Source organism: Marmota flaviventris, chromosome 14 (genome assembly GCF_047511675.1).
Source record: "Marmota flaviventris isolate mMarFla1 chromosome 14, mMarFla1.hap1, whole genome shotgun sequence".
NCBI lineage: Eukaryota > Metazoa > Chordata > Mammalia > Rodentia > Sciuridae > Marmota > Marmota flaviventris.
The window spans coordinates 82870050-82891643 of NC_092511.1; the positions used below are offsets into that span (position 1 = coordinate 82870050).

The 21594-nt window shown below is 53.2% G+C and overlaps 1 protein-coding gene across 1 annotated transcript in view; it reads left to right on the forward strand.

Moving 5' to 3' along the window:
* Positions 1 to 9058: 9058 nt before the first annotated feature.
* Positions 9059 to 21594, forward strand: part of Pax8 (paired box 8) — a 72351-nt gene continuing 59815 nt past the window's right edge. Inside the window, exon 1 of the mRNA XM_071601260.1 lies at positions 9059 to 9245. Within this exon, the coding sequence (XP_071457361.1) occupies positions 9059 to 9245 (187 nt within the window). The remainder of the gene's footprint in view (positions 9246 to 21594) is intronic.

A 21594-nucleotide genomic window follows, 5' to 3' on the forward strand; every position in this document is an offset into this window, starting at 1 on the left:
AAGATCCACCTGGCTGGTAATGAGGGGTGGGAGGTCCATCCTTGGGACCCAGGATATTCTCAGTTCCACAGCCACCTCGTCTCCCTGTCTCCTCATTCACTCTGGAGATTCCCCAAGGACAATCCGTACACTCCACAAATACTGAGTAAGCGCTGCGTACTGGGCGCTTCTCTAAGCACTTGGGGACACAGCAGAGAGCAAGAGTGACCATTTATCAAGGCCAGGCACTAAGTCAAGATGGGGCAGAGGCTGGCATGGGCATAGGGAGCCAGGGCCAAGGGGCCAATGGAAGGATCTGGAATCCTCAGTTTCTGTACTTCCTCAGGAGGGACGAGGCTGGGATCAGAGGACCTTGGTCCTCATTCCACTCCTGTAGCCTGATGGAATTCTGCTTCCTTCTTTCCTAAAGCATACAACCCCCTGCATTCTTGCCTGTTTCCTTTAAATCCTAGAGTGGGCCTATCATAAGCAGCAAATGGAAGCTGCGTCCCAGCCAGGTGGCCTGGGGAATTGCTATGAGGACGGCAGCTCAGACATGAAGATGAACAGAAGGCCACCAAGGTGATTCCCTACCCCCACCCATGCACTCTGAGGAGGAGGACTAGGGAGCTCAGGGGCCTGATACCTTCTGTCCTCACCCGGCCTGGGCTGTCCACATTCAGGGACTGAAACCCCTCCCTCCTGAGGTGAGCTGACCCATTTCCAAGGGAGACAGGGTGCAGGAGCCTCTTTCCTTCTCACAAGGGTGAAGTACAACCTGCCTCTGCAATCCACGCTCTCATGAAGCCGTCACACGATTGCCTTTGCAGTGTGAAAACCTGACCCCCAGACCCCCAGGCCCCCAAACCCAACGGCTCCTCCTCTGCAGCCCAAGCACCTCCGGGTCCCCGTGTCCAAAGGGCAAGTGCCTGGACCAGCCCAGCACGCCCTGCTAAGTCCTGCATGTGCTCAGGGAGGCCCTCGACCTGAAATCACACCACCGCGTTCCACCACCGTGCTCACCTCTGCGTTCCACCAGGAATGTCCCCCAGAGCCCACTGTCATGCTGCTGTCAAGTCTCCAGGTCCCCAGGACTTGCTCCCAGTCATCCAAGGAAAGCAGCCATTTCCCTTGGCGGTGTCTTCTTCCTGCCCCTCTGGGCCGCCTGTCCTGCCTGCTCACAGCAGGTCCTACACTTGGTGAGAGGGACCCTCCTCCCCTGTGAGGCTCACGCCCTGTGCTGCTCCTGCTAAGGAGGGAAATGAGCTGGGGATCCGATACCCTGTTGTGACACTCCCCTCTCAGTTGGCTTCTGGAGTCTTCCTCCTCGAGGGCTCCACCAGCCTGGCTTCCTAAACACACACTCACTGTGAATGCTGAGAGATGGCCTGGGCCAGGACAGGCAGGTGTGCAGAGGACCACTGAAAAACAGGCAGAGGAGCACACCCCACCCAAAAGGGGCTCTGGCCAAAGCAGGACGGTGCAGGCAGCAGGCCAGGAAAGGAAAGAGCAGCGGGATGCTGTCCTTAGTCTCTTGTTTGGGCTTCAGGCTTAGGGTGCAGATAAAAATGAGGAAGAATGAAGGGCAAAGGGTCCTGATGGTCCCAAGTCCAGGCTTAGTTTCAAAACCTGGTATCGGGGTCACTTGCATCCACACCCTGAGCCTCGGTTTCCTCATCTGCAAAAGGAAAGACATGGGTGGAGTCTCAAAACATGGGCAGGGCTTGAAGAAAGGTAGAGTCCCAGCCTCACCTGGGGCTGAGGGTGTGGTCAGCCAGGCTTATTTGTGAGGAGCTGTCCTGAGCAAGTCAGAGAAGGGGCTCAGACAGCCCCAGGAGGAATCACCCAGGGACTTTAAACCCTGTACCCTGAGGGGACTTCCTGGACCGTCTGTTCTCTCTCTGCACTGGGGTGGTGGTCATATGCATGTTATAAATGTCAAAACTCAGAGACTGAGCCCTGCTGGGGGGGGGGGGGGGGCACTGGAGTGTGTGCTAAGGAGACCTCAATCAAGTGGAGCTCACGGGAAAACATCCCTGAGCACAAATCACTGGCTGATGTAAACCCATGATAAGGAACACTGTGCTCAAGAGCACCAAGGCTGTCCTGCCATCCAGCCACATGTGTCCCCCTGGAGAAGGCTGCTCTCAATCATAAATGTGACTTGGCATATTTGCTAAGGATACAAATTGGTGTTTCTTTACCCTCCTGTTAAAATATCTCCACTTGTCTCTCACGCAGACACACAGTCCCAGGACTGCTGTCCACAGCCGTTAGGAGCAAATTCCTGCATGTTTCTGAAAACTCTCCAGGTAATCCTGGTGGGCTACACGGTTGACAGCTGCCTGAGACCCTCTTATTGGTGTTGCAATCAATCCCATGGTTTTGTTGAGACACCTCTAAGTACTTCACACCAGACAGAGGACAGCATGAATGAATCAAGGGCATGACAGCCTGTAGGAGGTCACAGATACTCACCTCCAAGGCCCCTCCTGCTGGCTCCCAACCCACTTTTGATTTCATGAATAAATAAGTGGATACTCCGAGAGGTCAAGTGGCTCCCTCAAGGTCACACAGCTAGAAAGGTAGGAGGGAGACCTTGAACCCATATCTGTTGGCTCTAGAGCAGGAACTCTTTCCAGATGCCACATGTGTCCCCTCAGGCAGTGGCTGAGATCTCCCCTCCCTTATCGATTGGCCAGAACCAATTGATTGTCATGTAGAACTCATTCAAGATCCCCAGGACCCAAGAGCAGAAACAGGAGCCACAGCCTGGATGGTGATGCTGGTGCAAGGAGCAGGAGAGGCTCTCTGTGGGACAGTTACCCAGCCCAGTCTCAGGGAAATGCAGCCACCTGCCATCGGAGGGCACAGGTGCAGGTGCCCCCTCAGAAAGAAGAGCCACCGTGCGGGGATGGTCAGCTCCAGGAGGCCAGGGCACGCAGCCCCACTGCCCCTCCTCCTTTGCCAGGGCAACCTGGGATGTCAGACAACACTGTGGCCACCTCATTATTGGGCTGCTTGGCCATTGTCCCCAGGACAATGGTTTCCGGCCGGGGCTTTGTGTGGGGCTGCCAGCCGAAGTTATTAACCCCGGGAGCTGCCTTTGAGGGACATCCAAGGGAGGGGTGAAAGGTCACCGGGAGCAGCGAGGGGAGCGGAAGTGGGAGGGAGAGGCAGCACAAAAGAAAGGGATGAGCCCCTGTCCCCCTCCCCCTCCCCCTGGAGGAACCCCAAACAGAGCTGCGCCCAGAGGGAGGCTTGGGGGGGAGGAAGTTCCTGCTGCTGCTGTTGCTGCTGCAGAATAGAGAGGACCTGGGGTGGCAGGCTGTCCCTCCCACAGAGGTGTGAGGGGGCCGGGGCAGAGGGCCAGGGGTTCAGGCCCTGTGTGGGGAGAGCTGAATCCTGGGACAGGAAACCCGGAGGTGGCAGAGGCTGAGCTACGCTCCTCAACTCACTCCTAAAGCAGGTGGCTGCAGCCTAAGCCCTCCACCATCCATGCCACCAGCCTGGCCCTGGCCTCGGGGAGCAAACCAGATGGGCAAGCATGTGCCCAGACGAGAGAGAGCTGCTGCCTTTCCCAGCACTGCCCAAGTGAGCCCGCAGGTGTGGGTGCTGAGCTGGAGGCCAGCCTGGACAAGAGGTCATGGCTGGCCTCAGGTGGAGCCCCCAGAGTCCCTTCATCACCCAGTGATTCTGCTTCTCGTGGATGGAGAGACTGACACAGGACAGGGAGATGAGCAGACAGGGTGTGAACCGCGGAAGGGCAGAATGGGAACTGAGAACATCCTCTTTCCTGCCCTTGGGGAAAATCTGGGCCTCTAGCCTTCATCTGGAGCCTCTATTCTGTCCCAGCTTCCCAAGTTCCAGATCCCAAGGTGGCTCCAGCCTCCTGGATGATGCCAAGAGGCACGAGCCCTCCCACCTGCCAGGCCTGAGGAAGAGAGCTCAGTCTGTCTCAAGCAAGACAAACACAGGGACCCCTGCTCCTAGGGCTGGCCACCGTGCCCCAGTCCAGCAGAGACGCCCAAGCCAGAAGGAGCTCCAGAGTAGGACACAAGGCCCAGAGCTTCGGGCTCTGAGGCCCCAGAAGGCCTGGGCTCAGGGCTCCTCTGTCACAGCTGCTCCTCCAGCTGTGTACAGGGCAGGCGTGGGGTGGCCACCGGTAGAAGATCAGGTGGCAGAAGGATTCATGACTTATCTGTGAGTTCCCATGTGTGGGGATGGGATGAAATATGAGCCATTCCACTGATTGTACGCGTAAGGCCATCCGGCTCTACCTCCAGCCTTGCTTCCTCCTCCCCAGCTCCAGTCCCCCACACCCCCGCCCCAGTCCGCACTCCTCCCCAGTGCCCCCTCCCCTGCACTCAGGGTCCCCTCCACGGCCAGCAACTGGGGAGGCCTCTGCTGCTGACCCGCCCCTAGGAAGGCAGCACTGACCAGGCCCGCTGGCCTCCCAGCTGCCAAATGTCCCAGCACCCTCCTGGGTGTGGCCGGCCTCTGCCTCCTGTCCCACTGCTGAGCTCCTGCTGCTGTGTCCCAGAGCCTCACAGCCCAGTGTGGGGGCAAAGAGCTGCTGACGGGGGCTTCATGTGAACAGACTCACAGTGAGCAGGCCAAACCAAGGCAAGGAGGCGCTCTCTCTCTCTCTCTCTCTCTCTCTCTCTCTCTCTCTCTCTCTGTCACACACACACACACACACACAGCTACACCCAACACTAAAATTACCTCTATTACCTTGGTCCTTTTGGTCATCCTCCTCGTCTGTCCCAAGCTAGGGACACCAATCCCCTGCCCCCACCCTGAATTGCCTTCGTGAAGCTTCAAGGGACCTTAGCTCTGACCTGAAGCAAACTGCCAAAGGGGGTCCCAGGGACTCCCCTCAGCACAGGCCATGGCACTGGGGTCTCATGGGGTGAGCTGCAGCTGGGGACCCAGCTCAGCCTGGGGAGCTGGTCCCACCTGGGGCCCAGGCCTACTCCAACCTGCTCCTCCCCAACAGGCAAGAGATTCACACTTTCCAGAGTTTGGCAACAAATTAAAATCCCAAACCAACAAAACAGGAGTGGGTAGAGGGAGAGGAGAGCAAATGAAATGTTACCAAAAAAAAAAAAAATTAAGCACTACGTCCTTGCATTCTCATTAGCAGGACCATGTGAGACGAAGCACGTTATGTTATTAGGCATTCTCTCGATTCAGTAAACACAAGCTGAATAAATTTATAAATATCAGCATTAAGTGAGATTTAACGGGGAGCTGTTTATCTTCCGCCTGTCAGGCAGGAGGCGACGCTCTTCATGTATCACCCGCCAGCCGTGCAGTCTGCACCCGCCCGCCTGCCCAGGTGAGCGGGCCAGCGCTCGCTGCACCCAGCCCAGCTCAGCCCCAGCCCCACTCAGCCCGCTCAGGAACACACTCTCTGCAGCAAGGATCCAGGAGACTAGCTGATCTCTCCAAGTTAACGTACCAGGATGTGGCTTGAATGTCCCCAAAAAACTCATGCTGACATTCCATCTCCATTTTCAGATGTCAAGAGGTGGGACCAGGTGGCACTGTAAGAGTTGCCTAGGTCCTCAGGGAAGTGAGGGCCCTGAGGGGACTAATCCACTCAAGGGGTGTTGGGCTATCTTGAGAGTGGGTTGCACTCTGTCTCTGGTGAGTCCCCTGGGCCACCTTGATTCTGCAGAGTGTCCACTAACAAGAAGCCGGTCACCAGATGAGGCCCTGAGATGCTGGACCTCCCAGATTCTAGAGCCATGAACTGAAGGAACCTTTGTTCTTTGTAAGTTAGCCAGGCTCTGGTAGTCGGTTACAGCCCCAGAAAACAGGCTAAGACAAGGCAGCCACAGGGGAGACACAGACTCAAGGAGCCTGAGTGTGTTCCTGGCTCTGCAAGGACATGTGTGGTCCTTTTTATCGTGACTCCAGCTCTCTGAGTCTCTGTTTTCTCCTGTGATCGTCGTTAAGTTCCTCTGAGCAGGGGCTATGTGCAGAGTGCCTTGTCCACAGGCAGTAGGATCAAGCATTGGAGGACAGATCACCGAGGACTGAGGCCTGTATCTGGTGAGGGCCTGATATTGGGACGTGATGCCCCTGGGCCGGCAGCCTGCCTCCCACTTGCTGGACCCCTCATGGCTGGGGCATGGCGCATGGGCTTGTGAACCCCCAGCCTGGGCCCCATGGGCCTTCCCAGTCCCCTCGGCATGTCCCAGAGCATTGACTCCCGTGTCTACCTGGAGCAGAGGCACATCTAGCACCCTCTGCCTCCCTGCTCCCCCGACCCATCACAAGTAAAGTAAAAGACAAAGGTAGTCTGCGCCCCTGGCCCAGCTTGCTGCGATACACTGCCACGGGAAGTAAGGCGCAGCGACGGATCCTCATTAAAGAGCTGCGGGGTCTGTGGCTGGTGCCACTCTTCAGCACCTGGGAAGGCGTGGATGCTCTAAGGTCCCATCAGAGCCCTGAGGACAGAGCATGTGTGAACTGCACATGAGCCCGGGGACACCCAAGGCCCCTCTTCCCCCAGTGCAGGCCAACAGCCAACTCTCTTCATTTCCCTCCCCCTCTGCTCAGACCTACAGACCCCAAGAACTCACCAGGACACCTCCCAAAGGCACTCTGAGATGCTGTGCCACCGGGCAGCATTTCCACGGAGCTCTGGGTGGATGTCGCAGGATAAAAATGGGCAAGGGGTCTGTAGCAGCCCCCATCCAACACGCTGCAGGCAGGGGCTCATGGAGCACTGCCTGGCCCCTGGGAGGATCACCTGCTTCCGCCACACACGCATAGTACTGGGATTGAACCTAGGGCCTCGCGCATGCTCTGTCACGGAGCTAAGTGTTCCATTCTTTTTATTTATTTATTTTCTCTCTATTTGCTGAGGCTGGCCTTGAGCTTGTGATCCTCCTGCCTCAGCCTCCCAAAGTAGCTGGAATTACAGGTGTGTGGCATGACTTCTGGCTCAATACTGTCCTTCCAAAAGAGAAAGTGTGATTGATATTCAGCTTTCTGTCGCAGTGACAAAGAAAGACGACTTAAAGGAAGAAAGATTTGTTTGGGCTCCCAGTTTCAAAGATTTCAGTCCATAATCACATGGCCCTGTGGCCATGGCTCTGTGGTGACCATAATGGTTGGGAGCCAGGAAGCAGAAAGACCTTTGAGGGACATTTGAGATCCAAACTATAACAGAAAGTAAACACAGGTACCAGGCAGGAAGGGTTGACGGGGCAGGCAGGGGATGTCCCTGATGTCTCAGGACATCTGCCTCCTCGCGGATGACATGAAGGATTTGAAGCAGGTTGTCTCTGCAGCCCACTCCAGCCCTGAATCCCACACCACGCCATTATTATGCTCTCTGGCTGTGCAGGGAATGAAGGTTCTGGAAGCTGACCTGCAGAGAAGTAGCAACAGTTGCTTACTGACAAGCCCTTGAGTGCAAGCATTTTGAATTTTGTGACTGAGATAAGCACCCGGCAAACTGCGTTATTCACCGTGTTTATAGGAAGCTGGCTGTGTGAGTTTGTCTACTACCAGCTCTGGAATAAATACAGAATTAGTGTAAACTCATCTGTTCTATGAGAGAAAGGGCGTCCAAGGCACTTCTGGGCCTCACTGGATCTGAAATCAGGCTTAGTGTTATCTTATTGTCTAAGTCAGTTTGAGCTCCTATAACAAAAGCACTACCAATCGGCTAGCTTCAACATCAACATTTATTTCAAGCACTTCTGAAGACCAGAAGCTCAAGATCTGGATGCCAACATGGGTGGGTGCATGGGTGGGTACCTCTTTTTGGCTTCTTGCTGAGAATGAGAAAGTTGGGAAAGGAGTGGAAGGAGGGTGAGAGGAGGTAAGCCCTCTCCTGGGTCCTCCTATAATGGCACTGATCCCATTCCGGGAGATCCAAGCTCATGACCAATCACCACCTAAAGGCCACCTTCACACGCCATCCCACCAGTGGCTAGAGCTTTAACACATGAATTTGGGGTCCACAGACCTGTAGTCCATAGTGCTAATGCCTCTGTGTTGCTAGTGTTGTTTGAGAATCTCAGCTCAGGGAACCAGGCACAGATTAGAGCATCCTAGGCCTCCAGAGGGCCACAGTGATGGCAATAAGCCATCCTTCACTGGGTTAATCTCACCTGCTCTCTAGGGAGCTCGTCCATATCCACAGTGCCAAGGGTATTTCTGGAAGTCTCGGGACAGTTTCACAAACACTGACATCAATACATGAAAATACAAAATGGGCAAGGACTGGGGGTGGAGCTCAGTGGGAGGGCACTTGTCTGTGAGCGAGGTCCTGGGTTCCATCCTCTGCACAAGAAAAGAGAGAGAGAGTATGATGGGTGGGTGTGTCCAGGTGTGTGCACACACTCGCGCGAGTGAAGAGGATGCGTTGTGCTAGGGATAGATTACCTTTGAGTCTCTTTGGCGACTTCTAAGTGGCAAAGCTTGCCCTGAGCTTGCAGAGATGTATCTGTTACCTACTTAGAAGAGGGCGCTGGAGCATGAAGGTTGGGAAGAGGCCAGAGGAGAGTGCGTTGGACAGGGACTGTGACCAAGGCCCCCAGGTTAAGAGGCACCTGGAGTTGCAGATAGGGAGGGAAGTAAAAGCACACAGGAGCCCCAGGTGCACACAGTGACCTGGACACCAGGTTAACAGAGGTCACCCTGAACACTGAGTAGCCAGAAAGGAGGGGAGAGACAGCCATGCCAAACACCGTGGGGCAGTCACAAGGGAAAGGACTTAGAAGCAGCCAGTGAATCTGCAACTGATGACCTTCAGGGGAATCACGGGAGGGCAGGATGTGGAAAGACACCTGCTACAAGGAGCCACAGAATGAGGCTACAAGAACATTTCGGAAACCCTGTGGGTTGCCTGGGTTCCCCAGAAGATATGTGGAAGTCCTGATTCCAGTGCCTGGGAATGTGACCTAATTTGGAAATAGGGTCTGTGCAGACGTAATCAAGTTAACATGGGGTCATTAGGATGGGTCCTGGGTCCTTACGACTGTGTCCTTGTAGGAGGAGGAGACGGTCATGTGAGGACACCGATGTGGAGGGAAGAGAACCATGTATAGATATGGTCAACGACAGCCAAGCTGCCCAGCTCCAGGAACTCTGGAGCCCCCAGAAGCTGGGAGAGACAGAAGGCTCTCCAGAGCTGTCAGGGGACAAGGCCTGCCTGCGTCTCAATTCCCCGCTCCAGAACTGCAGAAGAAAGCCACCTGATGTGTGCTGCATGGTCACGGCAGCCCCTAACACAGACAGTGAGCTAACTTAACAAGGAATTTGCTCATGAAGAGATGGAATTCAACACTTTCAGTAATGAGATGATTTTCTTTTCATGGAAACACTTGTGCATGGGCTAAGAGAAGGAAAGCCACAGGGAAAGAGAAGTTCAAGGTTTAAAACAATAGAATGGTTAATGAAGCACGCAGGAGACAGAAGTGATTGACACGAGAACCCAAGTGATGGAACAGGCATCAGGAAAGGAGAACAGTGTGTCACCTCAGGTCAGGGGTCTTAGCCTAGATCCTACAGAAGGCAGAGCCAGAGGCAAGGATTGCAGTGCTGGTGCATCAGGTGGGGGAAGAGAGCACACCCAGGATGGAGAGGGAGAGGAGGAAAAGGAAGAGGCAAAAGATTTCCCGTGAGGAAATGAGATTTATCTAGGAGCAATGTCACGACAAGCTTGAAAGGTGCTGTATTAGAGTTTGCTGGAGAAACAGAACCAGTTCAGTATATAGATACAGATATATATCTCTCATAGGTAGGTAGGTGACGGATGATGAACGGATGCATGGAAGGATGGATGTATGGATGTATGGATGGTAGATAAAGGGATGGATGCATGGATGCATGGATGAATGGATGGATGGATGCATTCATGCATGCACACATAGATGGGTGGATGGATGAATGGATGGATGGATAGATGGATGGATGGATGGATAGATAGATGGATGGGTGGATAGGTGGATGGATGTATGCATGCATGCATGCATGGATAGAGGGATGGATAGATAGATAAAGGGATGGATGGATGCATGCATGGATGAATGGATGGATGGATGCATGGATGGATGGATGGATGGATGATGGATGCATGCATGTATGGATGGATGGATGCATGGATGCATGGATAGATGGATGGATGGATGGACGGGTGGATGGATAGATGGATGGATGGATGGATGGATGGATATATGGGTGGATGAATGCATAGATGGATGGATGAATGGATGGATGATGGATGAATGGATAGATGGATGGGGAGATGGATGATAGATAGATAGATAGATAGAGTGAGAAATAGAAAGAGATTTATCATAAAGAATTGGTTCATATGATATAGAGACTGAGGATCCCCGCATTTTGCCATTTGCAAACTGGAAAGCTGGTGGTGTAGTTACAGTTCAAGTCAAAAGGTCTAAGAACCAAGAGTAGCAAATGTACCAGCTGCAGTTCAAGGGCAGGAGAAGAAGGATGTCCTAGCTCAAGCAGTCAGGCAGAGAGAACAGATTCTCCCTCCTTCCCCTTTTTGTTCTGTTCAAGCATTCAATGGATTGGAACTCCCACACTGGGAGGCAATCTGCTCTAGCCAGTCTCCCAATTCAAATGTCAATCTCTCCAGAAACAACCTCACTGACACGCTCAGAAAGAATGTGTAGCCAGATATCTGGGCAGTCCACGCTCTGGTCAAGTTGACACATCAGGAACACAGGGCAGATCATGCATGAGACGTGACTGCCTACCATTCTGGGCTTCTCTGTTCGATTTTCAAGGAGGAATCATTCTTGAAGTATTCCCCAGAATGAGGGGGATCCCCCTACCCCAGTATCCCATTTCCCAACAATCAAGATTTATCAACCAGTGAGCAAACGCCCCTGTTTGTTCATTACATCATCCAGTCACCAGAACAACCCAAAGCTCATGGTAGGACCAGTCTGGAAATGGAGTGGTGACCCAGCATGGACTGGGCACTTGACCGGAGAACATAGGCAGTCACGGGAAACCAAGAAAGTACCCAGAGATGTGTCTCAAAAACTCCAGGGAAAAGGAAAAAAATGGGCAAACGAAGATATAGAGATATTTTTTAAATAAAGAGAAGTTATGGAAATTAACTTCAAGATTTGGCAACGTTGAAAGAGACAGAACTCAAGCAAACTGCAGTAAAGGAAGGAATGGGGAGATGGGGATGACCCCAAGGGCAAATCAAAATGAGTAAAAGAAGCTTGTGAGAAATGCTCTGCTGAGGAATCTAGGAATCCAGAGCTGGACATTGGAGGTCACTTTCCTCAACGTTTTCACTTCATAGATGAGGAGCAAAGGCCTGGAGAGGGGGAGCTGAAAGTCTGGATACGTTTACAGTGCCTGTCAGTTTAAGGGCAGATTTTCGTCCTTTTTTCTTTCTTTCTGTTTTTCTTGTGGTCATGGTGGTGATGCTGGGGATGGAACCCAGGGCCTCGAACATGCCAGGCAACTGCTCTACCACTGAGCGACACCCCAGCCGTTAGTATTCTGTGAGTGCGTGAGTGTGTGTGTGTGTGTGTGTGTGTGTGTGTGTGTATGATCCTGTGTGTTTAGGAACAGCTCCAAGTGTGATGGTTAAAGCTCTTCTCTTGGGTGAGTTCTGCCTTGAAATCCAGAACTTCTCCACCTGGTGGAATCTGCATGAATTGCAGGCAGAGTCCGTACAGTGGAAACCAACTTCCAAAGACAGGTTTTGGGATCTCAGAAGGAAAGCTAAGTGCCAAGAGCTCCTTCACAGAACCAGAGGGCTTCTTGCAGACTTGCGGGATGCTCAGGGACTCTGCATGCTGTTGGTCCCTCCTCCCCACTCCGTGTGCCCCTCTGTGGTTCCCTTTTCTGTAAAAGGAAATGGAAACTAGTGGGAAAGTAATAGAATGGGTCAAGTTGGCCAGCACTGGCCCTGGCCTCCCATTGCTGAAGAATTCCAAGATGGCGAATGGACACAACACCCACAAGTGGTCAAACACCAATATGAGAGGCCGGGATGATACGCCTGAACTTTTCTCTCCTTTTACTCAGAGGTGAGTCTCGCCGACCCCAGCCACTGTCCCCCACTGCCGTTGCCCCTGACTTGTCTCTGGGAAAGACCATGTGGTCTCTCCTCCAGGATAACCCCTGTCCCAGCCAGAAGTCCATCCAGAGCAGGATAAAGCATCGAATGGACCCACAGGAGAGTGCCCAATGTCTCCCAACTGGCATCTGGGAGGATCCTTTAAGGGGATTTCTGAAATGCCAATACATCTAAAATACTACATCTAAAACACCAAGAATGGAGTGTTATATGAATTCACCAAAACTGTCAGTGGTAGGGGCCAGATTTAAAGCTCAAAACAAGTCAGTTTAGGACAAAAAGAAAATGTAGGGAAAAAATCCGGGGCTGGGGTTCTTGCTCAGTGGTAGAGTGTTCTCCTAGCATGCATGAGGCATTGGGTTCAATCCTCAGCACCACATAAAAAATAAAATAAAGATATTGTGTCCACCTAAAACTAAAAAATAAATATTTTTAAAAATCCATTTCCTTTTCTAATCAGGAAAATATTTTCTAAGCAGTCTTCTAACAGCATACTCCTATGACCAAGAAAAGAATTTCTCAGAGGATACAGGAAAACACACATCTAGTATGAATTTTCTATTGCTGTAAAACAAATTACCCCCAAAGTCAGCAGCTTAGAACAACAAACATTTTTTAACTCAAACACATTTATTTCTGAGGGTCAGGGCTCCAGGATCTGCAGAGCTGGGTGAATCCTGCCCAGGGTTTCTCATGAGATTACAGTCAAGCTGCCAACCAGGCCTGCAGCACATGAAGGCTTGACTTGGACTGAGGATCCATCCAGGATATGCCCCTCACAGTACTGACTGAGGGCCGTGGGTGCTCATTGGCTGTCGGCAGAAGGACTCAGGTCCTCACACATGGGCTTCTCCATGGAGATGCCTAGCATCCTCAAACATGGCGGCTGGCTTCCAAGAGGCAGCAGGACAGAAGCTCCTCTTTCATAGCAGAGCCTCGGAATTCATATGCCATCACACCTGCTGTCCTCCAGGGGTCTAGTGGACCAATCCTAGAGTGCGAGAAGAAACTGCAGGAGGGCAGGAGCAGCAGGAGGCAGGGATCCTTTGCATCTGGAGGCAGGGATCCTTTGAATTTGGGGGCCATCTTTGAGCCTGACTACCACAAAGTAGGTGGTAAACTCAATGGAACCCCTTGCTCAAATCCAAACCAAGCTAAACTAAAACAAAATAGAATTAAACTAAAAATTAGTTTTATAAGTGAAACTAATAAATACTGGAGATCAGTGGTTCTCAGATGTGAGCAGGCATCAAAATCACCTGTGTTTTAATATACAGAGGCTAAAATCCACCTTTAGCATTTCTGATCCAGCAGGTCTTGGGTGGGTCCCAAGAGTTTGCATTCCAAACAAGTTCCAGATGACACCTGTGCTGCTGGTCTGGGGACCATGCTTAGTGTAGATGTATTCATCAGGATTTAGAATTTAAAGAGGTCTTTTCTTTGAAGAGATGGGGCCTTTGTTGTTGCTTTGTCTGGCTTCCGAGGCCTGGCTCAAGTGATCCTCCTGCCTCAGCCTCCTGAGTTGTGAGGCTACAGGCATGTGCTCAGCTGGAAGATTTCTTAAAGGTCTTCTGATTCAATGGTTCCCAAATTCAGCTGATGATCAGAATCACCTGGGGGAGATTCTAGATGTTAGAAGCCCTGGCTCAAGACTGCTTCAGCAAGTCTTAGGTAGAGTCTGTGGTTTTTTTAACTCCTGCAGGTGACTGTATGATACTTGGGGTACTTAGGAAAATCAGTCAGACTTGGGAACCCCTGATCCCTAAGGTGTCCTCTTCCCAGCATCCCCAGCAGAGAGCGTTCCCTGAAAGAAGACTAACCTCCCACACAAGGCAGTGCTCATTCCAGGGCCAGGCAGATCAGCTGCCCCGATCGCCACTCAGATTTAAGCAAAACTGATTTAGGGACAACATTTAGTGAGCACATTGTTCACTAAACACATGGACTCTCTCCCCAGAGCCACTGTCCCCTCAGTCTTGTTTGTTTAGGAAAAATATTCTCTGTCCTTTAAACCCATCCCCAGTGGGCCTGGTTTAGAGTGCACTCAGAGTCCTCTGGGACCCTCAGTTTCTATCTCAGCCAGCTTTTTTTTTTTTTTTTGATAGTATTGAACTCAAAACCCAAGTGTTGTGTGACTCAAGAGAAGAAGGGGGGCAGGAATCACCCCCTTACCTTGGATGTGCTATCATTATTTTTTTTTTGTAGTTATAGATGGTCAGAATGCCTTTATTTTATTTGTTTTTGTGTGGTGCTAAGGATTGAACCTAGTACCCTACGCATGCTAGGCAAGCTCTCTGCCCCTGAGCGACAGCCCCAGCCCTGTCCAATCACTATTAATACCACCTGCTGGCATAAGGCGCTTTGGGTCAGTCCCAGCTCACTGGAGAGGTGAATTGTGACAAAGGGGTACTTAGGAAAGTCCAATCTTCAGAAAAAGTATCTCTGATGAGTGTTTGGGGGTGTCTAAGCCATTCTGAAGTTTCTACCTCCTCTTCTCTGAGAACTGCAAACCTCATTCACCCGGATGAACCCCAAGAGCCTCAGTGAGAGCCGACTGGACTGGGTGTCGGCATCCTCGGCCCAACCAAACTCTGCTGATGCCCCCCACTTCACGATGTCCAATAGGTAATCTGGGTCTCACACCACACTTGTGTCACCCCCACCTTGTGCAGGACAGAAAAGAGACATTTCCTGCAGAGGTACAGAAAGAGAAGCCGGGGCTCTGATAGGAAAAGCAGAGGAGATGGCAGGTGGTCTAAAGGCCTTTCTGGTCCCGGTTCTGGTCACTTCGGAGGCCCTGCTGCATCTTGACCTCGGGTTCCGTGACCCATCCCCACAGTTCTGTATTTTTGCCCAGTTGATTTTAATGGGCTCCCTCTTTTGCAAGTGAAGCGTTTCGCGGACGGGTTACCCAGGAGTCCTGGGCACCACTCATGCTGCTCCCTCAGGGGAGAGGACCAGCCTCCTCCTGTAGGCCAGGTCCTTCACCTCAGCCTGCAAGGACCTATTTGCCTCCTACCCGGTCAGTACCTCCCATCCCCAGGACAGCTCACGTGGTGGAGCCCAGCTGGGTGGTCACCATCTGAATCAATTGAACCTTTTAGCCCCTTTGAGAAAAATGTCCTTTTTTTTCTTCTCAAGCCCGGAGAGGAGGAAGCTGGGGCTCCAGTTCACACCCACAGGTGCACACCCTGCTTCTCTTGCACAAATCCAATCCTAAACGGGAATCCGCCTGTTCAAATCTGCCTCCCAGGCCCTTTCTATGCTCCCACCCCCTTCCCTCACTGACCCCTTCTTCCGTCACTGAATCAATACTTACCACTTTTCAACAGAGAACCTGGACTAGCCAAGAGCCGAGCCACGTGGTCCCGGGCTTGGAGCTCTGCACCCCACCAAATCATACCCGCTCTGGAGCTCTGCCCCTTGAGCTCACCTCTCTGCTTCCTGGGTGACAGCAAGTGTAGCGAGTGGCTCAGAATCCGCTAAGAACTCCGTTGTGTCTCCGGCTCATGTTGATACATTGTTCCCAACTGAATCCTTGTGTTTTGGTACGTCTCTGGAGTCATGGTGCCTGAACTAGGGAAGAAGTCTATGGCTGGCATTTCAATCAAGATGCTCACCTCGTTCTTCCGAGTGTCCTGGGTGGATGGTTCCGCTTTGTGGGCAACAACAGGGGACGCAGAGTCTTAACTAGACTCCAGGTCCCTTCCAGATGGTCTTCCCCACCCCAGCCCCGAGTCTCTGGAAGCAGAGGGTCCTGTCCAAGTCCTGATCTGACGCTCAGTAGCAAAGTGACCTTGGTGTGTTACTCATCCCACCAGAACCTCACGCTGCTCATCCGTGAAATGGGTGAATACCCCCCTCATAGAACGCTCAGGTGCTCATGAGGACGCCGTGAGATCGTGCTGTAGAACGCGCTCTGGGGCAGGGAGTCACTGCCATTCTTCTCCCCCCAGTTCTGCAGAGCACCGTGGCAAAGGGGATGTGAATGGAGAGCTCAGGCTCCAGACGAATGAGACCTTCATTCTTCATACGCCTGCCCAGCTAGAGGGAAAGGGGAATGGGCAACGGGAGACGTTCCAAACGCACACCTCCAAAGCAAATCTGGACCTCGTCTGCCGTCTCCTGCCCCTGTCTACCCCGGACCTAGCACGGTATTGACACACATCTCCCAGTCCAAGGAAGAGGGATTTCTAGAAAAGGAGGATCTGATCTGACCTAGCTCATGGGGGCTGGGACCTGGTTTTCCTGGCCCCATCTGGGGTCAGGGGTGAGCCCCCTCTGCTCCTCCTTTCCATATCTGTAAGAATCAGGCCTCCTGCCTTCTCTCGTCCTCCTGGTCCTGAGACCTTGGGCAGCTGGAAGGGCCGAATACTGGCCAGGGAGGAGAGGGACTGCAGAGGTCAGCTGGGAGATCCAGAGTCCGAAGGCAGAGAGGGCTCTGCAGTCAAGCCTGTGCGCTGGTCTGGGTCTCCAGGTCCCTCAGAGCACAAGCACCAGGGAGGCCCCAGGTCCCACCTCCCCAAGAGTGTGCCTCCTCTGTGGGAAGCCACCTGGCCACAGTTGAAACCCCAGGCCTGTTGCCGCCAATACGATCAGGTGAAATGGCCCGAATTCTCTACCATCCGAATCTTCATTTAATAAATACATAAAACATGAAGACAAGGCGTGGCTCAGTGGTAGAGCACCCACCTTGCGAGTAGAGGCCCCGGGTTCCACCCCAGCACTGAAAAAATAAAATAAAATAATGGTCCACACTGAGAGTCTATGGCCTGCTTCCCTTCAAATTCCAGTTCTTCAGCTGAAAGGTTTCAACAGCCGTTCTGACCATCTCCTGCCAGACAGTTCCTTGTGAGATCTCCACTACAAATGTCTCCTGATGAGCTTCAGTTCCTTTTGGGCAGGAGCTGGGACTTGACCTTCCCTGAAATAACCCCCAGGGCTCAGGCCAGGGTCCAGGCAACCAGGGAGTCGGGAACACCAGCCTTCCTCAATCATGCCCTCAGCTCCAGGGCCGGCCCTGGCTTTAGGGACCCAGTGACATGGTCTGAGAATAAGGCTGAGCTCAGCAGGAGGCTGGGGTCCCTGGGAGGATCCCTCCCACCTGCAGGGGAGGCCATGCTGCCTATGGAGTCTGGAGTCCAGGGGCAGCATAGCAAGCAGGGCACTCGCTCGCTGGGCCAGGTGTCCCTGGACACGGCAGGATGCTCCGTTAAGCTCCTGGTTCATCCTGATACTGAGGCTGCATAAAGAGAAGGATCCCATGCAAATGCAGGCCAGTCTAGCGGAAGGCTAAGTACTTTTAATTAAAGGAAGGCACCTAGAGACAGCCAGCCGTGGGAGGAGGGAACTGGAGCAAGTCGGCACGCTCCTGGGCAGGGACCTGGAGAGGCCCGGCCTCCCTCCTCCCCATCCTCCCTCCTCCCCATCCTCCCTCCTCCCCGGCCTCCCTCCTCCCCGGCCTCCCTCCTCCCCATCCTCCCTCCCTCAGCAGGCTGGGGGCCCAGGAGGGGGTCACCTAGCCCCGAGTTAAGGGTGAGACCTAGAGGAATGGGGCCTTTCTGTTCTTTGGCCCCAGGCAACTAAGCAAGGGGGAAATGGAGTCAGGTCTGTGAGGCTGCCTGTCTGGACATTCCAGGAAGCGGAGAAGCCCAGGATGCCATCTCTTGGGTCCTGCAGAGCCTCTGCTACCTCTCCGTCATCTTTTCTCCTTCTTCTTCATTATCACACTAAACTTTTCAGCGTCCTGTGCCTGTGCCCCATGGTGTCATTGACTCTCACACACTTGGACTTTGTGTCCTGATTGTCCCACTGTCACAGGCGAGGCAAGCAGGCCTCCAGGAGGGAAATCACCTGCTAAGGCCCCAGTAGCAAGTGGCATAAAGGAGGCTCAAGACTGTCCCACCCCAAAGTTCAGGGTCACAGGGCCCTTCAGGGACAAGGGTGCCAAGAATGGTGGAAAAGGTGACGCAGCACCTTGGACAGCACCTAAAACCACTGGTGCTCACTAGCAGGTGACCCCTCCATCACCCTCGCCCTGCTCCCTTCCCACAGCTGGGCAAGGGGGTTCCCTCAGAAGAGAACTCTTGAGAGAAAATCCCGGGAAGCAGAAATCAGCTCAGATCCCCCGCAGCCAGGGTCAGGGTCAAGGGCATTGAAGGTGTCCTCGTCCTGGTCTCTGCACCAGCATCTGCCCCTGCCCTTTCCTCTCTTCTTGTGGAAAGCCTTGCTGAGGACTGGGGACAAGGCAGGCCTGGGATCGCTGAATCCGTAATAAGAATCTGAGACCCAGAGTGGGTCCCGGACTCAGATTCACCCCTTGACACTTCCCTCCCACGGGGCACTCAAGAATTTCCCGAGGTACCAAGCAAAGCACCATCCCCCATTCACCAGGTACAATCAAGCTCAGTGTGGCCACCTCCCTTGGGGTGACCTACAGGAGGGCCTGGACATCTGATGGCTCCCTGCCAGCCCCATAGCTGTGCCCTGCAGGAAAGGCAGGGAAGCAGGGCACACTCCCTCCATTGGGGTGTCCTGTCTTGTCCCACTACTGAGGCAACATAAAGAGAAAAGCAACCTAGGCTGGGCAGGACTTCCTTAATGGCATGGGTGGCCCTGTGAGGGGGAATCTACCCATGTGCTTGGTCCTAGCAAGAACAGGGTGCAGCGCTCATGGGACTCCTCACTCCTAGGACAGCGACGAGTGCATTTTCATTGTGCCAACATTCCACACTTCTGGCTCCGTTTGAGATCCTCTGCCACCGTGGATGAGAAGCCATGTCACCCCCTCTTACCATGAGGAAGCTCAGGCTCAGAAAGGCTAGGTGCCTGCCCAAGACCACTTGGCTTTCAAGGGGAAAGCTGGCACGTGCTCCCTCCCACCCATCTGCCTTTCCAGAAGTTCACCCGCTGTGCTCTCTCCAAGTTTGGCCAGGGTCAGCCAGAGCTTAGTAGCCCCAAATCCTTGGCTGGTGGCCTGCTGAGGACAGTTGTGTGTAGGAAGGTCCTCCTCCCAGAATGGGCAGTGACTTGCTGAGAATCTCTGGACCCAGTTGGGACAAGGAGAAAACCTTTGGACTTCTAAACAAGTCAGTTAACACTCAGCAGTCTTTGCTACCAGAGCAAGTGTTGGAGGACCATGGCCAACGGTCGGTGCCAAAGTGTCACCAAGAATCCAACCAGCATGGATGGCCCTGTGTCTGCCACTCCTCATAAAGCTTGAAGCCTTACTTCTCCCCCTGTACTCCCACCTGCGAATCTCCAGAAGGCACCCCGTCCTCCCCAGGGCCCTCCGGATCCCTCCCTGCAGTCTGAGGACCCTGTGAATTGGGCCTCAGAGGGCTGGCGCCTGGGGTGAGGCGTGGCTTGGCACGGAGAGCCGCGAGTTTAGCACAATGGCCTGCCTGTGCAGGTTGTTCCAACCCAGCAGCCTCCAGTGGTCACATGTCCCCTGAGCAGCAGGTGCTGCGACCTTTGCCCTGGAGATCAGGAGCCCTTGGTGGTGGGATGAGTGCCAAAAAGGAGGAGAGAGTTCTGCTGTCTCCCCTTGGCCCTGGGATGCAGCGAGGGCCACTCCCTGACCCTGCCGTGGCCTCTGCCATGCTCTTACCAGACTCTACTCAGCCAGAAAGAGGCGGGCAGTGCCCAAGGTGGAAGCTAAGCACCACTTGCTCCTGCTTCACCCACCAGCTGCCAAGAACCCGCGAGGGCCGTGCTCGGCCGAAACGCAGAGCGGTGTTTGTCTCCTGAACTGCCAGCACCAGGACATCACAATGAGGTCACTCTGTAGCCCTTGCCACTCACAGCCATCCTGTGGAACTTCCCCCAAGCACGTGTGTTTATTGAGCACCACTTGTAGGTCAGCACTGAGAAAAAAAAGGCACCCAGAGCTGTCAAGATGCCCCTGCCCTTGCGACACTCACCTACTGGGGGACATCAGCAAAGAGATTAGCAAGTGGACTGTGTCAGAAGGAGGACAGAATTGAAGCAGGCAGCAGGGGTGAGGGGGAAGAGGGGGCAGTAGGGCATGGGAGAAGCATTCCCACAGGGGACACTGGAACCAAGGCATGGAGGCCAGGGAGGAAGTGGCAGAGGAACCCGAAGGGACAGCAGCGCAGGGACACAAGTCCAGCATGTCGTGTGGCTGGAGCAGAATAAAAGATGCACAGCACAGAGGAAAAGTAGGAAGAAGTAGGAAGAGGGTGGGCTGTGGGGAGCTTGGGCTGGAGGAATGGGCCTGGGGAACACTGCAAGAATGTTGTCATTGTCCCTGAGTGAGTTACGGAGCCACTGGACGTGACTTGGAATATGTCAGAAGCTCTCACCTGCCTACTGTACACTTTATATATGTAAATAAGCACCCATGCATGTGTCCCCGTGATGTATTACCACATAGCAATGACACACAGCAATGCCCCGTGACGCACATCTATACTGACAGCCGCACTGAAGGTGGTTCTGGGTGCCCGATGCTACCTCGTCACTGGGAAGTGCCTGATCGGTCAACAGCATTGGTACAACTGTGGGTTTCAAAGTGCTTTTTTTTTTTTTTTGGTACCAAGATTGAACTCAGGGGCGCTTAAACACTGAGCCACATCCCCAGCCCTTTTTTGTATTTTGAAAGAGAAAGGATTTCACTAAATTGCTTAGGGCCCTGCTAAGTTGCTGAGGTTGGCCTTGAACTCACGATCCTCCTGCCTCAGCCTCCTGAGCCGCTGGAATTACAGGCGTGCGCCACCACGCCTGACTCGAAGTGCTTCCACACACACTGGATCACAGGAGCCAACCCAATGGGATTTAAAAGAAGATGTCCCTAGACACTTTTTATTGAAAAGAGGAAGCGAGGGGAAAGGGGGGGAAAAAAGCAAGGGAGAGAAATGAATGACAGTAGAGGGGGTAGAGAGAGAAGATGGGAGGGGAGGGGAGGGGGGATAGTTGAGGATAGGAAGGGCAGCAGAATACAACAGACACTAGTATGGCAATATGTAAAAACGTGGATGTGTAACCGATGTGATTCTGCAATCTGTATATGGGGTAAAAATGGGAGTTCATAACCCACTTGAATCAAATGTATGAAATATGATATGTCAAGAGCTATGTAATGTTTTGAACAACTAATAATAATTTTTAAAAAAAGGAGAAAACACCATGTGGAGGTATTGAATGGCTTCGCTCGGGACAGACCTGGGAAGTTCTCTCTCCTTTACAGACAGGGCAATGGGGCCTTGTGAGCTGAGCAGACTTCCAAGACCCCAGGGCCAGCCAGCCTGGCTTCCTGTCCTATGTCAAAGACTGAAACCTGCACAACTTCCCACCCTCCTCACACTGCTCAGCTTTCTGTGGCTCGGCCACGTGGGTGCCATTAGTCCAGTTGGTGGGATCTGAAACCCAAGGCAGCTCCTCCTCCTGGTCTCTGCTCAGAGGCCGCTTCTTCTGAACAGCCAAGACTCTATGAGGCACCCTCTCTGTGCTCCCAAGGGTCCTGCCCCCACCATAGCATGTCCTACACCCTC